At 39.9% G+C, this 11,389-nt stretch overlaps 1 protein-coding gene across 2 annotated transcripts; it reads left to right on the plus strand.

Moving 5' to 3' along the window:
* Window positions 1-4,616: 4,616 nt before the first annotated feature.
* Window positions 4,617-10,941, plus strand: s1pr3b (sphingosine-1-phosphate receptor 3b). 2 transcript variants are annotated; one of them, XM_073071691.1, is made up of 2 exons: window positions 4,617-5,176; window positions 6,446-10,941. In XM_073071691.1, the coding sequence occupies exon 2, from the start codon at window positions 6,588-6,590 to the stop codon at window positions 7,701-7,703; it is 1,116 nt and encodes a 371-aa protein (XP_072927792.1). In that variant the 5' UTR covers window positions 4,617-5,176; window positions 6,446-6,587; the 3' UTR covers window positions 7,704-10,941. The 2 variants fall into 2 exon arrangements, with proteins under 2 accessions (XP_072927792.1, XP_072927783.1); XM_073071682.1 differs by having other exon boundaries at window positions 6,479-10,941.
* Window positions 10,942-11,389: the final 448 nt, after the last annotated feature.

Here is an 11,389-nt window from a genome sequence, read left to right on the forward strand (position 1 = left end):
ATTTTGCTTTGATTCGAGTCTCAGATACTTGGAATACTTAGATCCTAACCTTGCTCACCCAGGTCTCTCATTTCACATGGTTTCCTTAAGGGGAAATCGTGGCAGACAGATCTGTTGAAATTCTTTGAGGAAGCAACAGGCAGGATAGACAAAGGAGAGTCAATGGATGTTGTTGACTTGGATCTTCAGAAGGACTTCTGACCAGTGAACCCTCGCAAGGCAGCAGGTCCCAGTGGAGTACCTGGTAGGGCAATTTGCTTATCGTTACAGTAGGTCAACGGCTGATGCAATCTCAATGTCTCTTCACTTGGCTTTGGACCACCTGGACAACACAAACACCTATGTCTGGACGCTATTCATCGACTATAGCTCAGCATTTAATACCATCATTCCCACAATCCTGACTGAGAAGTTACAGAACCTGGGCCTCTGTACCTCCCTCTGCAATTAGATCCTCACCTTCCTAACCGGAAGACCACAATCTGTGGATTGGTGATGACATCTCCACCTCGCCGACGATCAACCCAGGTGCACCTCAAGGGAGTGTGCTTAGCCCACTGCTCTACTCTCTATATACCCATGACTATGTGGCTAGGCATAGTTCAAATACCATCTGCAAATTTGCTGATGATACAACCATTGTGACAAAATGCCATACAGGAGCGAGATATGCCAACTGTGGAATTGTGCCACAGCAACAAACTGGCACACAACGTCAGTAAGATGAAAGAGCTGATTGTGGACTTCAGGAAGGGTAAGACGAAGGAACACATACCAATCCTCATAGAGGGATCAGAAGTGGTAAGAGTGAGCAGTTTCAAGTGCCTGTGTGTCAATATCTCTGAGGACCTAACCTGGTCCCAACATATCGACACAGCTATAAAGAAGGCAAGACAGCGACTATACTTCATTAGGAGTTTGAAGAGATTTGGTATGTCAACAAATACACTCAAAAATAGATGTACCATGGAGAGCATTCTGACAGGCTGCATCACTGTCTGGTATGGGGGGTGGGGGGGGGGGGCTATTGCACAGGACCGAAAGAAGCTGCAGAGGGTTGTAAATTTAATTAGCTCCATCTTGGGTACTAACCTACAAAGTTCCCAGGACATCTTCAGGGAGCGGTGTCTCAGAAAGGCAGTGTCCATTATTAAGGATCTCTAGCACCCAGGGCATGCCTGTTTCCGTACCAGGCTGAGATACAGCCAGTCAGTATATTATCCACTACACACCACCGAAGTTCGTCAAAGTTTTAAATGTCATGTTGAATTTCCACAGACTCCAAGGAAGTCGACGCACTGCCATGCTTTCTCCGTAATTGCGCTTACGTGCTGGTTCCGGGACAGGTCCTCCAAAATAACAACAGAGGCATTTAAAGTTGCTGACCCTCTCCACCTCTGATCCTCCAGTGAGGACTGGCTCGTGGACCTCTGGTTGGCTGTGCTTAGCCACACAGTCAGAAACGTGAAGTGGATAGAGTAGCAGACTAAGCACAACAGCCTGTGCTGATGGAGATTGTGGAGGAGATGTTGCTGCCAATCCGAACTAGCTGGAGTCTGCAATTAAGGAAATTGAGAATCCAATTGCACAGGGAGGCATTGCGGCCAAGGTCTTGAAGCTTATTGATTAGTTTTGAGGGGATGATGGTATTGAATGCTGAGCTGGAGTCAATAAAAAGCATCCTGATGCATGCATCTTTGTTGTCCAGATGTTCCATGGTTGAGTGAAGAGCCAATGAGATGGCGTCTGCTGTGGTCCTGTTGCTCCGGTAAGCAAATTGGAGTGGATCCAAGTCATTTCTCGGGCAGGGGTTGATATGTTTCATCACCAACCTCTCAAAACACTTCATCACTATAGACGATAGTTATTGAGGCAGGTTATCATGTTCTTCTTGGGCACCGGTGTAATTGAAGCCTGCTTGAAGCAAATGGGTACTTCAGACTGCTGAAGTGGGAGGTTAAAGATCTCAGTGAGCACTCCAGCCAGTTGCTCAGCACATGTCTTTAGTACTCGGCCATGTACCCCGTCTGTGCCGTTTGCTTTTTGTGGGTTCACCCTCCTGAAGGCTGCTCACACGTCAGCCTCAGAGACTGAATTTATAGGATTATCGGGGACTGTGGGAGTTCATGATGATTCCTCCATGTTTTGACAGTCAAACATGCATAGAACGCTTTGAGCTCATCTGGAAGCGAAGCCCTGTGTCACCTATGTTGTTTGCTTAACTTTATAAGAGGTGATAGTATTCAATTCCTGCTACAACTTTCGAACACCCTACAATTCATATATGTCAAACTCAAGGCCCGCGGGCCAAATCCGGCCCGCGGTGGAATTATCTTTGGCCCGCGAAATAATATCTAATTACTATTAAAGCTGGCCCCAGTAATCGAAGCACCTATGGCGTATGATATGGCTAATGCTGAGTTTATTCAGGTACCAGGTTTTCAGGGTTTTTAGTGTTTATTCGGCAGTCTTGCTCGGCAGTCTTCTTCATAAGAAACGGAATTTGTAAAGTGAAACACTTTGTAGTTATAGCAGAGACTGAGACACATGAGAGCAGGCTGAAAAAACAGAGGCAACGAAAGCTGCGTTCGCATGCGTCCGACTGATCCGGCCCGCATGAAGCCGCATTTTGCTCAATCCGGCCCGTGACCTAAAATGAGTTTGACACCCCTGCCCTACATTGATTCAAATTTCCTCTTTCTGGAGATTATACCTGGACCTCTTTAAACTTTTTTGGTCACCAGACTTGAATGCCTCTGATCTGGCCCTCAGCAGATTGCGGACATCATGGTTCATCCAGGATTTCTGGTTGGGGAAGGTTCTGAATGCGGTGACTCGTGGTGTTTCACAGAGGTCAGTTTTAGGTCCGTTAGTTTTCACATTAAATTTTAACAACATGGATGATGGAGCTGATGCTTCGTGGCCGTCTTTATAGATGATAATAAGATAGATGGAGGGGTAGGTAGTGTTGATGAAGTAGGAAATTTGCAGAAAAGCTTAGACCGATTAGGAGAACAGGCAAAGACACGGCAAATGGAATGCAATGTAGAGAAGTGCATGGTCAAACACTTTTGGTAAAAGGAATAAAGGCATTGACCATTTTCTAAACGGGGAGAAAATTCAAAAATCGGAACTGCAAAGGAACTTGAGAGTTCTAATGCAGGATTGCCAAAAGGTTAACGTGCAGGCTGATTCAGTGGTAAGGAAGGCAAGTGTATTGTTACCATTCATTTCAAGAGGAATAGAATATAAAAACCAAGGGTGTAACATTGTAATTGTAGTCTGACCACATCTGGAGTAACGTGAGCAGTTTTGGGCTTTATAGCTAAGAAAGGATGGGCTGGCGTTGGAGAGGGTTCAGGGGGTCTTTACGAGAATGACCTCAGAAATGAAAGAGTTAACATACTGGGAATATTTGATGGGTCTGGGCCTGCACTCGCTGGAATTTAGAAGAATAAGGGTTTCTCATTGAAACCAATTATTGAAAGGCCTGGGTATAAAGCGGGCATTGATAGGTTCTTGATTAGTAAGGATGTCAAAGGTTACGGGGAGAAGCCAGGCAAAAGGGGTTGAAAACTAAAATAGATCAGCCATGATGGAATGGCGAGGCAGGCTCAATGGGTTGAATTGTTTAGCTTGCTCCGGTGCTTTATGGCATTATGGAATCTCCAACTACAGCAGTGAGAGGCAGCAACCCTACCCGCTGCGTCACAGAGCCGCCGCAATTTCTTTAAGCGGCAGTTTTCTTCAGCGTTCCCTTGCGGTCGAGGGTGGCATGCTTCCCTTCTAGTGCTTTCAGTTCTGAAAAGATTGTAGCTGCCAATGTGTGATTAGCAGGCGTCTGCATTTTGATGGGCTTTCATGTGCTTCCAACAAAGACAAACAGTCTTAGTACCTTTTTGTCTGCCCGTTCATCCAGGCTGTATGGATCTCATGCCGCAAAATCATTGAGACTGCATGGTCAGTTGAAACTCTCAAGTTCGGAAATGATAATTTCTTTAAGTCAGAGAGAGCATACAGGAATCTGGAAAAAGGATGTGCAAGTTATGTTACCATAGAGATCCTATCACAGAAATTTTCTGTTTGAGTTACCTTTTTTTGGTACAAAATGAATTTCAAGTGTGATTTCACAAGAAGTTTGGACAATAAGATTGTCAAACTACAATCTTTGTATAGATAAACAAGAAGTGAAGAAAATGTTTAGATCTCTGGAAAAAAAAACTCGATGAAGTCATTTCCTTTATTAAACATAAATATATTTTCCTTTAAATTACATCATTATACTGAGAATTTATTCAAATGGAAATATTGATGTCAAAGACTGTCGTGAGACATCGTAATGGCCAAACTTTCTTCATATTTGCCAAACTGGATTTATTCCTGAATGATTTGTTCATATTGTCTCTCATGCTAAGTCTTTCTTTCTAGTTCTATATGTATACCTCACACAAAGAAACCTCCTGCCCTTGTGTATCTTTCTCTCAGTCTTCTCAAATCTGACCCTCCCTCACCAGCACGTCATGCATTGAAAAGTTAAGGAGCTGCCTTCTGTGGGCGGGATCTGTTGTCAATTCAGGGACTGTCCAACTAGAACGACCAGGCAGGAATGACTATAATATAGCAGACTTTCACGTTAGTCACTCCCGTCTCAGGGTGATCGAAGAAAGCTGCAGCAAGCTGTGGGAGCTGAACAACACTGACTTTCACAAGGATCAGACCACAGAGCATATGGTTAAAAAGTTTGAAATATATCACTGCCAGAAAGCAGCAGAGGAAACAGCAACAGCCTGCTGAAGAGAATGAGCAGGAAGTAGTATAACCTGGGTACATTTGCCATACTAGGGGAAGGTGTATTGTGTATCTATAGCCTCAAGCCCAGAGGAGCAACTTGATAAAGCAAAAGCAAAAATATTGGAAGATTGTACCAATTCACTCCAGAAATCGCCTGTGACATTCCTTGTGAAATCTTGAAGAAGTGTATCGGAAAGGTAAAATGAGGAGGCTGCTTGTCAATTTGGTACAAGAAGAAGATTATTCTAAGAAAATAATGAAATGATAACTCAGAACTCAACCACTAACAACAATTGATAAATGAGCAGCAAGTGAGTTGCCCTCTCCAATCTCCAGCTTCAACTTGTTAAAAGTAAGCTCTAAAAACTGGGGAATGATGTGAAAGGTGAGTTTCTCTCTCTATGATTTGTCCTGTTATTTATTATTTTAATTATTTATTGTTACTTAATTCATTTAAGAAACAAACCTTAAAATTGCATTAACTAATGTTTTTATTGTCTTGTATTGAATGCTGGAAATTAGAATTTTCTAACAGTTAAAAAATAGAAGTTTGTATCTTAATACTTCATGAAAAATTTCCTTAAACTTTTAGAGGGACAAATTTATCTTTTGTAACCAGTACCAAACACAGCTGGTCACTGGTAGTATTCACCTCCACATAATTACTCCCATTCATAGAACCAGATCTGCATATATGAATTGGTTGATATATATATTGCAGGATTAATACAAATATTCACAGACAAATATGTCTCCTACAGTGTTCTGAGGCTCGAAACACCACAGAGCACAAAATCAGACAGAAGTCCACTTATAGATGCGATTTTCATTTTTTTTATCATTACATTGATTTCTAAACATGGTAAATGTTCAGCTTGGTAAGTCCTCATATTTGAAAACAGATTGATTTAATTTTTATTTTATATGGCAAGAAATTAATAAAAAGCACTACAGAGAGAATCATACTTTGTAATTCGCCCCTTTATCGAAATTAATTAACTATGGCTTATTGAGATTTAATGGCTCAATGGATAAACAGAGAAACAATTATGAAATAACCACCTTGATTTGAAAATAGAATCAATTATCAGTGCAAAATTTTTATTTTACCTGACTATTTTCACAAACCAACTTGACATTTACGTCCATAAATAAATGAAAATATATTTCGGTTATTAGGACTGAACTAATACGTTTTCATATTTCACCAGAAATGTGTAAGAGAAAGAATTTGATAGCTGCAGTTAAAGATTTTCTGTGGAGCAGCTGGGATCAGTTTGTTGTAAAACGTGTGCTTGTAGCCAAAGTAAAACTCGCTAATTTCATAATATCCTTTTACTTCCAAGATTTCATGCATTAATCATTCATTCCCTGCATTGTTCCCAATCCATTGGGACCTTTCTATAAATCTCATTTCTGGCAACCATTTCCAAAACAGCTTTTGAGCCATCAAATTGAAATGCATTAAGCATTTATGAAGTTCGCTGTGTTCTGAGAGCATATTATCTAAATGCATCTTGTGTATTATTTAAAAGGAGATTGATCAGAAATCCTTGATGTTTTCACCTTGATTGATCGGTATTAGTTCATCATATAAACTTATATTTCTAGAAACTAGTCAGTGTATTGATAAACATTATGTTCATTTAAACAGATTTTAAAATTTCACACCTATTGTTGCTCATAGCACGTGAGAAAATCATCCCGAGGATTTCTTCAGCTGACGGCATTAATAATGGCACAAAGTCTCCACCTAGTGGACAAGTTCTAACAGTACAAGTACCTACAACACCAGCATGTCTTTCATACCTTTTCCAAATGAAATGGTCAACGGCTGTGTCAGAACAGAACTCGTTGAGCGACACTATAACTACACAGGGAAATTCTACAAAAGGGGAAACCCCACTGATGGCATGGACCTAACCACAGTGGCCTTTCTGATTATCTGCAGCTTCATTGTGCTTGAAAACCTCATGGTTCTGCTGGCCATTTGGAAGAACAACAAGTTTCATAACCGCATGTACTATTTCATTGGTAATCTAGCCCTGTCTGATTTGCTGGCGGGAATAGCCTACAAAGTGAATATCCTCATGTCTGGAAAGAAGACCTATGGACTCACACCAACTGTATGGTTTATTAGGGAAGGAAGCATGTTTGTAGCCTTGGGAGCATCCACCTTTAGCTTATTGGCAATAGCCATTGAAAGGCACATGACTATGATAAAGATGAGACCCTATGATTCTAGTAAAAAGCACAGAGTGTTTCTCCTCATCGGTGCCTGTTGGCTGATCGCCATTTTATTTGGTGCCTTGCCTATCCTTGGCTGGAACTGTATCTGCAATTTTTCAGATTGTTCCACAGTCCTGCCTCTCTATTCCAAAACATACGTTGTCTTCTGTATAAGCATCTTCAGTGCAATTTTGCTGGCCATTGTAATACTTTATGCTCGTATTTATATATTGGTCAAGTCAAGCAGCCGCAAAGTTGCAAACAGAAAATTCACCAAAAACAATTCTGAAAAGTCCATGGCTCTACTGAGGACAGTAGTGATTGTTGTCGGGGTTTTCATTGCATGCTGGTCCCCAATCTTCATTCTATTGCTCCTTGACGTGGCCTGTAAGCCAAACAGGTGTAGCATACTGTATCAGGAAGATTGGTTTATTGCAGTTGCAGTCCTCAATTCTGGCATGAATCCCATTATTTACACTCTGGCCAGCAAAGAGATGCGCCGGGCTTTCTTCCGACTCCTCTGTGGCTGCTTAGCCAATACTAAAGTCTCAAAGGCACTTCCAATTCAATCAGCTGCAGATAACAGCAAAAGCAAATCTAGTGGCAGTAATCCACAGAAACCTAAAGGAGAGCCCTCAGAAATCTCTAATCATTTAAAGGAAATCAAGACTTTTAATTCATGAACACCCAAAGGAGCATTTTGTCTATTGGTGGCTTGTCTGCCTTAATATACAGGGCTGAGCTCAACTTAATGAGCTTAAAATATTATTTTTGTAAACTCTTTATTTCCTTGTATGAAAGAATGGTCCTTTTTTTTTAGCTCTTGAACTTTGAAATGGAATGCCCTTTACAAAATTCTGATATTTAGCACTGAAACCACAAACCAAAGCTCATACATCATATAATGACCAAAGAACTTTAGCAATTTTTAAAATAAAGTTCCTTGATACAATTCCCATTTTAGTTGCAATGAAAACATTTGAAGCGTTAGTCATAAATTCTAATATTTTAATTTAATAGAAAATGGTACTTTTTTGTTGTGACAATTGTTTGAATCTTCATGTTGCTACCCATCCACTATTTTTCCCAGGGTGTAATGTTATGGATTCCACTGAATTCAAACCCTATGTCATTTCTGAGATTCAGTTTAACCTCTCTGACAAAGGCCTACATTTCTTGTTCTCATATACACTGGGAAACCATCCACTACGCTTATCAATCACATGGAAAAGCCTTTGTCCTTAAAAATAGCAGGTCAACATCAGATCTCACTCAGGCAAATAGTACAATGGGTTCCCATTTTTTTTAATTGAAAAATTTCTCAAATTGATTGGAAATTACATAATCCCTTTAAAATTTTTATACTGTATAACACTCATAAGTTGGAAGTGTCATATATAGAACATATATCAATGACTCAACGTAAATCATTTATCATCCTTTATCATTGTATTTTTTATTTCTTCCCAAAGCCGAAATCTATTCAAAGTGTAACAAACATCAGTCAAATATCTGCAGAATAAAATACCATCTCACTGCATACACAACAAAATATTTGACCTAATCTCTAATCAGTAGATACTGACAACTTGGTGATTAACTTATTAATTGGATGATATATCATTCTAGTAAACTTCATTAAAAGCAATAAAACAAAATTCGAGCTGTGAAAAAAACTTTACTAATTTCTGTGTTTCTCGTGAAGAAACTGTGCCTCTGAACTTACTGCCACAGTTGCCTCTCCAGTCTAGACACATCCTACCTTAAGCACAAATGACAGCCAGCTTCCCCTTTGTAGCTAAAAAGTACAGTCTAAAGCAGCATGTCAATCACTGTCAAATTCACCACCACTCCACCACCAGTCTGTTGCAAAATATTTACAGGTTCCCTGTGGGGAAGGGGGCAGTGTGGTTGTCAACCCCAAATTTGAGAAGTGATGAGGTATTCATATCTTGTTCTTTTCAAAGAAAGACAGTGGATCAGACCTTGGCCTTATGTTATAGTGGAGAGTCGATGACATTGTGCTTTTTATTCCCATCGAAGATCTCCAAGGGGTGCAGAGAAGGTTTAATGATCCCTGGCTTGAAAGGCTTAATGTTTTTGAAAAGGCCAGTAAAGCAAGCATTGTTCTCCAAAGTTTGAAGAGTAGAGTAGGCAGGAAGGTAGAGTAGATGGGAAGAAACATTTTCCATTAAGAAAAGACCTACAATCTGAAGACAAAGACAAAGAGAATTGCCAAAACAGCCACAGCTGACATTACTTAATTTAGGCACCATTTGTGAATGCTCCGTGGCAATTATTCTATGTACATATAGTTAAAGGATTAGATTCCACATACACTTTGTAACAAAGGTACTATTTTGTCAAAAATATAGTTTTGATGAATTTGCTGTTAATTTATATGAAGAAATCTCACAAAACCACCAGGCAAAGATGAATGTGGGAGGTTTTATCACCTATTTTAGTTCATCCATTCAAAAGGATGAAATGCTGCTTCTCCCTCTACATACACACTGAGCATTTGTTTACCAACAAGGAAAAAAAGATTATAATTATTTAAGAAACAATAACATTTGGAAGTCATTTCCATGCATCAAGCACAATTTTGTAGGGATCGGTCTCATGATAATAGGACAATTAAACGTCAGAGCAGAATTAGGCCATTCGCCCCGTCAAGTCTTGCTGCCATTCCATTATGGCTGATTTATTATCCCTCTCAACCCCACTCTTTACATAACCTTTGACGTCCTTACTAATCAAGAACTTAACTGCCTCTGTTTTAAATATTTCAAACGACTTGATTTGCACAGCTATCTGTGGCAGTGAAATCCACAAATTCTCCGCCCTCCGGCTGAAAAAATCCCTCTAATTACGTAATAGAGAAAAATTGATATATTTCTCAATTTTTTAAAACTAATATGAACCAACTTCGCTTTATTTTCTTTGAAGATGTGAATGTATCTTTTTCATAGCATATATTGTCTTTTATAAAACCACATTTAAGTTACTTTTTAAAGCTAAGGGGCAAAAGTTCCTTTCAACACTACAGATCTATCTGCCTCTTCAGTATTTGAATGTCTTATTGTTACTTCAACTAAAGACAAAATATTCAATGTGAAATTAAGGCAAGCTTAGATGCTGAAAGTCTAAAATGAACAGAAAATGGCTAGGACCCCTTTACAGGTCAGGTAGCATCATTTTTCCGTGTGTTAGCAACTGTATGAACATTTAACACTTAATGCCTTTCACTGAATTACACCCTACCACACTGGCTATATCCTTCAGCATGTTGATTGTTTTGTTTCATGTTGTTATACCGTGTCTGGGCATGTCAACGTTACGACAACCTCCAGCTCTCTTTTAATTTAATTTTCGTTGGCATTCTGGAATCATTAGTTTTCTTCTGAGCAATATTTAAATGGAGCTTAATTGGTCCACATATTTATTTTGCTCAGCTCATTTTATGGCTGCTGAATTGCCACTGTAGGTTCAATTGCTCCTCCTGGTTCAACAGTACTTTTTATATTCATCCGTTAATATAAGTTAAAGTTTGTAGGTACTTCAGAAGCATGTCACCGTCACCACCTCCAACCTCCCCTTTCCCTGCCTCCGAAGTATTAAAATGTAATTTCTGGAAGTCATAGGGCATCTAATTCCTAAATTATTAGTATGCCCGCATTATCTACTTGTATTATTAACAGTAGCAATGTGCATGTAATTGTAACTCTCTTTTTACAAAATGGCTTTTAGCTATTTAAAAAGTAATCATGGCTGTGTAGATTGCCAGATAATTGAAGGAAATTATATTATTCAATGTAGTTTCCAGTGACATAAGTGAACCCTGCTTGTACTAGTGTATAAAACCGCTAGTGTACAAATTATGTGCTCTAGCTTCGAAAATAAAGTTATGCTATTACCGGATTTTGTGTTGTTTATTTGAAATTAGATATTTACATTGAAGCCTAATGAGATCTTTGTAACATACACACAGTACGTACATATATTTTTCCATAAACATGCATTTCTTTGCAAAACCTCCTGCAGAAAGTATGTAGACTAGTAGAGACCCCAGGTTACAACAGAGTTACGTTCAGAAGATGGAAGTGTGTGAGGGAGGGGGGAACCCGTGATGGGAGAGGGCGCAGGCACAGAACAGCAGCCTCCAGTCAGTCTCACTGACTCATCAAGTGAATGAGAGAGTCTGTTCAGTGATCGAAGCTCAGCTTGACTTGACCCGGCTCCCAGCTGTTGCAGCTCAAGTGGTGTTGATGGTGAACTGGTGAGAGAAAATGCCTCTTCCTCACCCGCTGGAAGATGCCTTCAGGCAGGGGATCCACGCCCATCCATCCCACTGGTTTCCCAGATGCGT

Source organism: Hemitrygon akajei, chromosome 2 (genome assembly GCF_048418815.1).
Source record: "Hemitrygon akajei chromosome 2, sHemAka1.3, whole genome shotgun sequence".
Lineage (NCBI taxonomy): Eukaryota > Metazoa > Chordata > Chondrichthyes > Myliobatiformes > Dasyatidae > Hemitrygon > Hemitrygon akajei.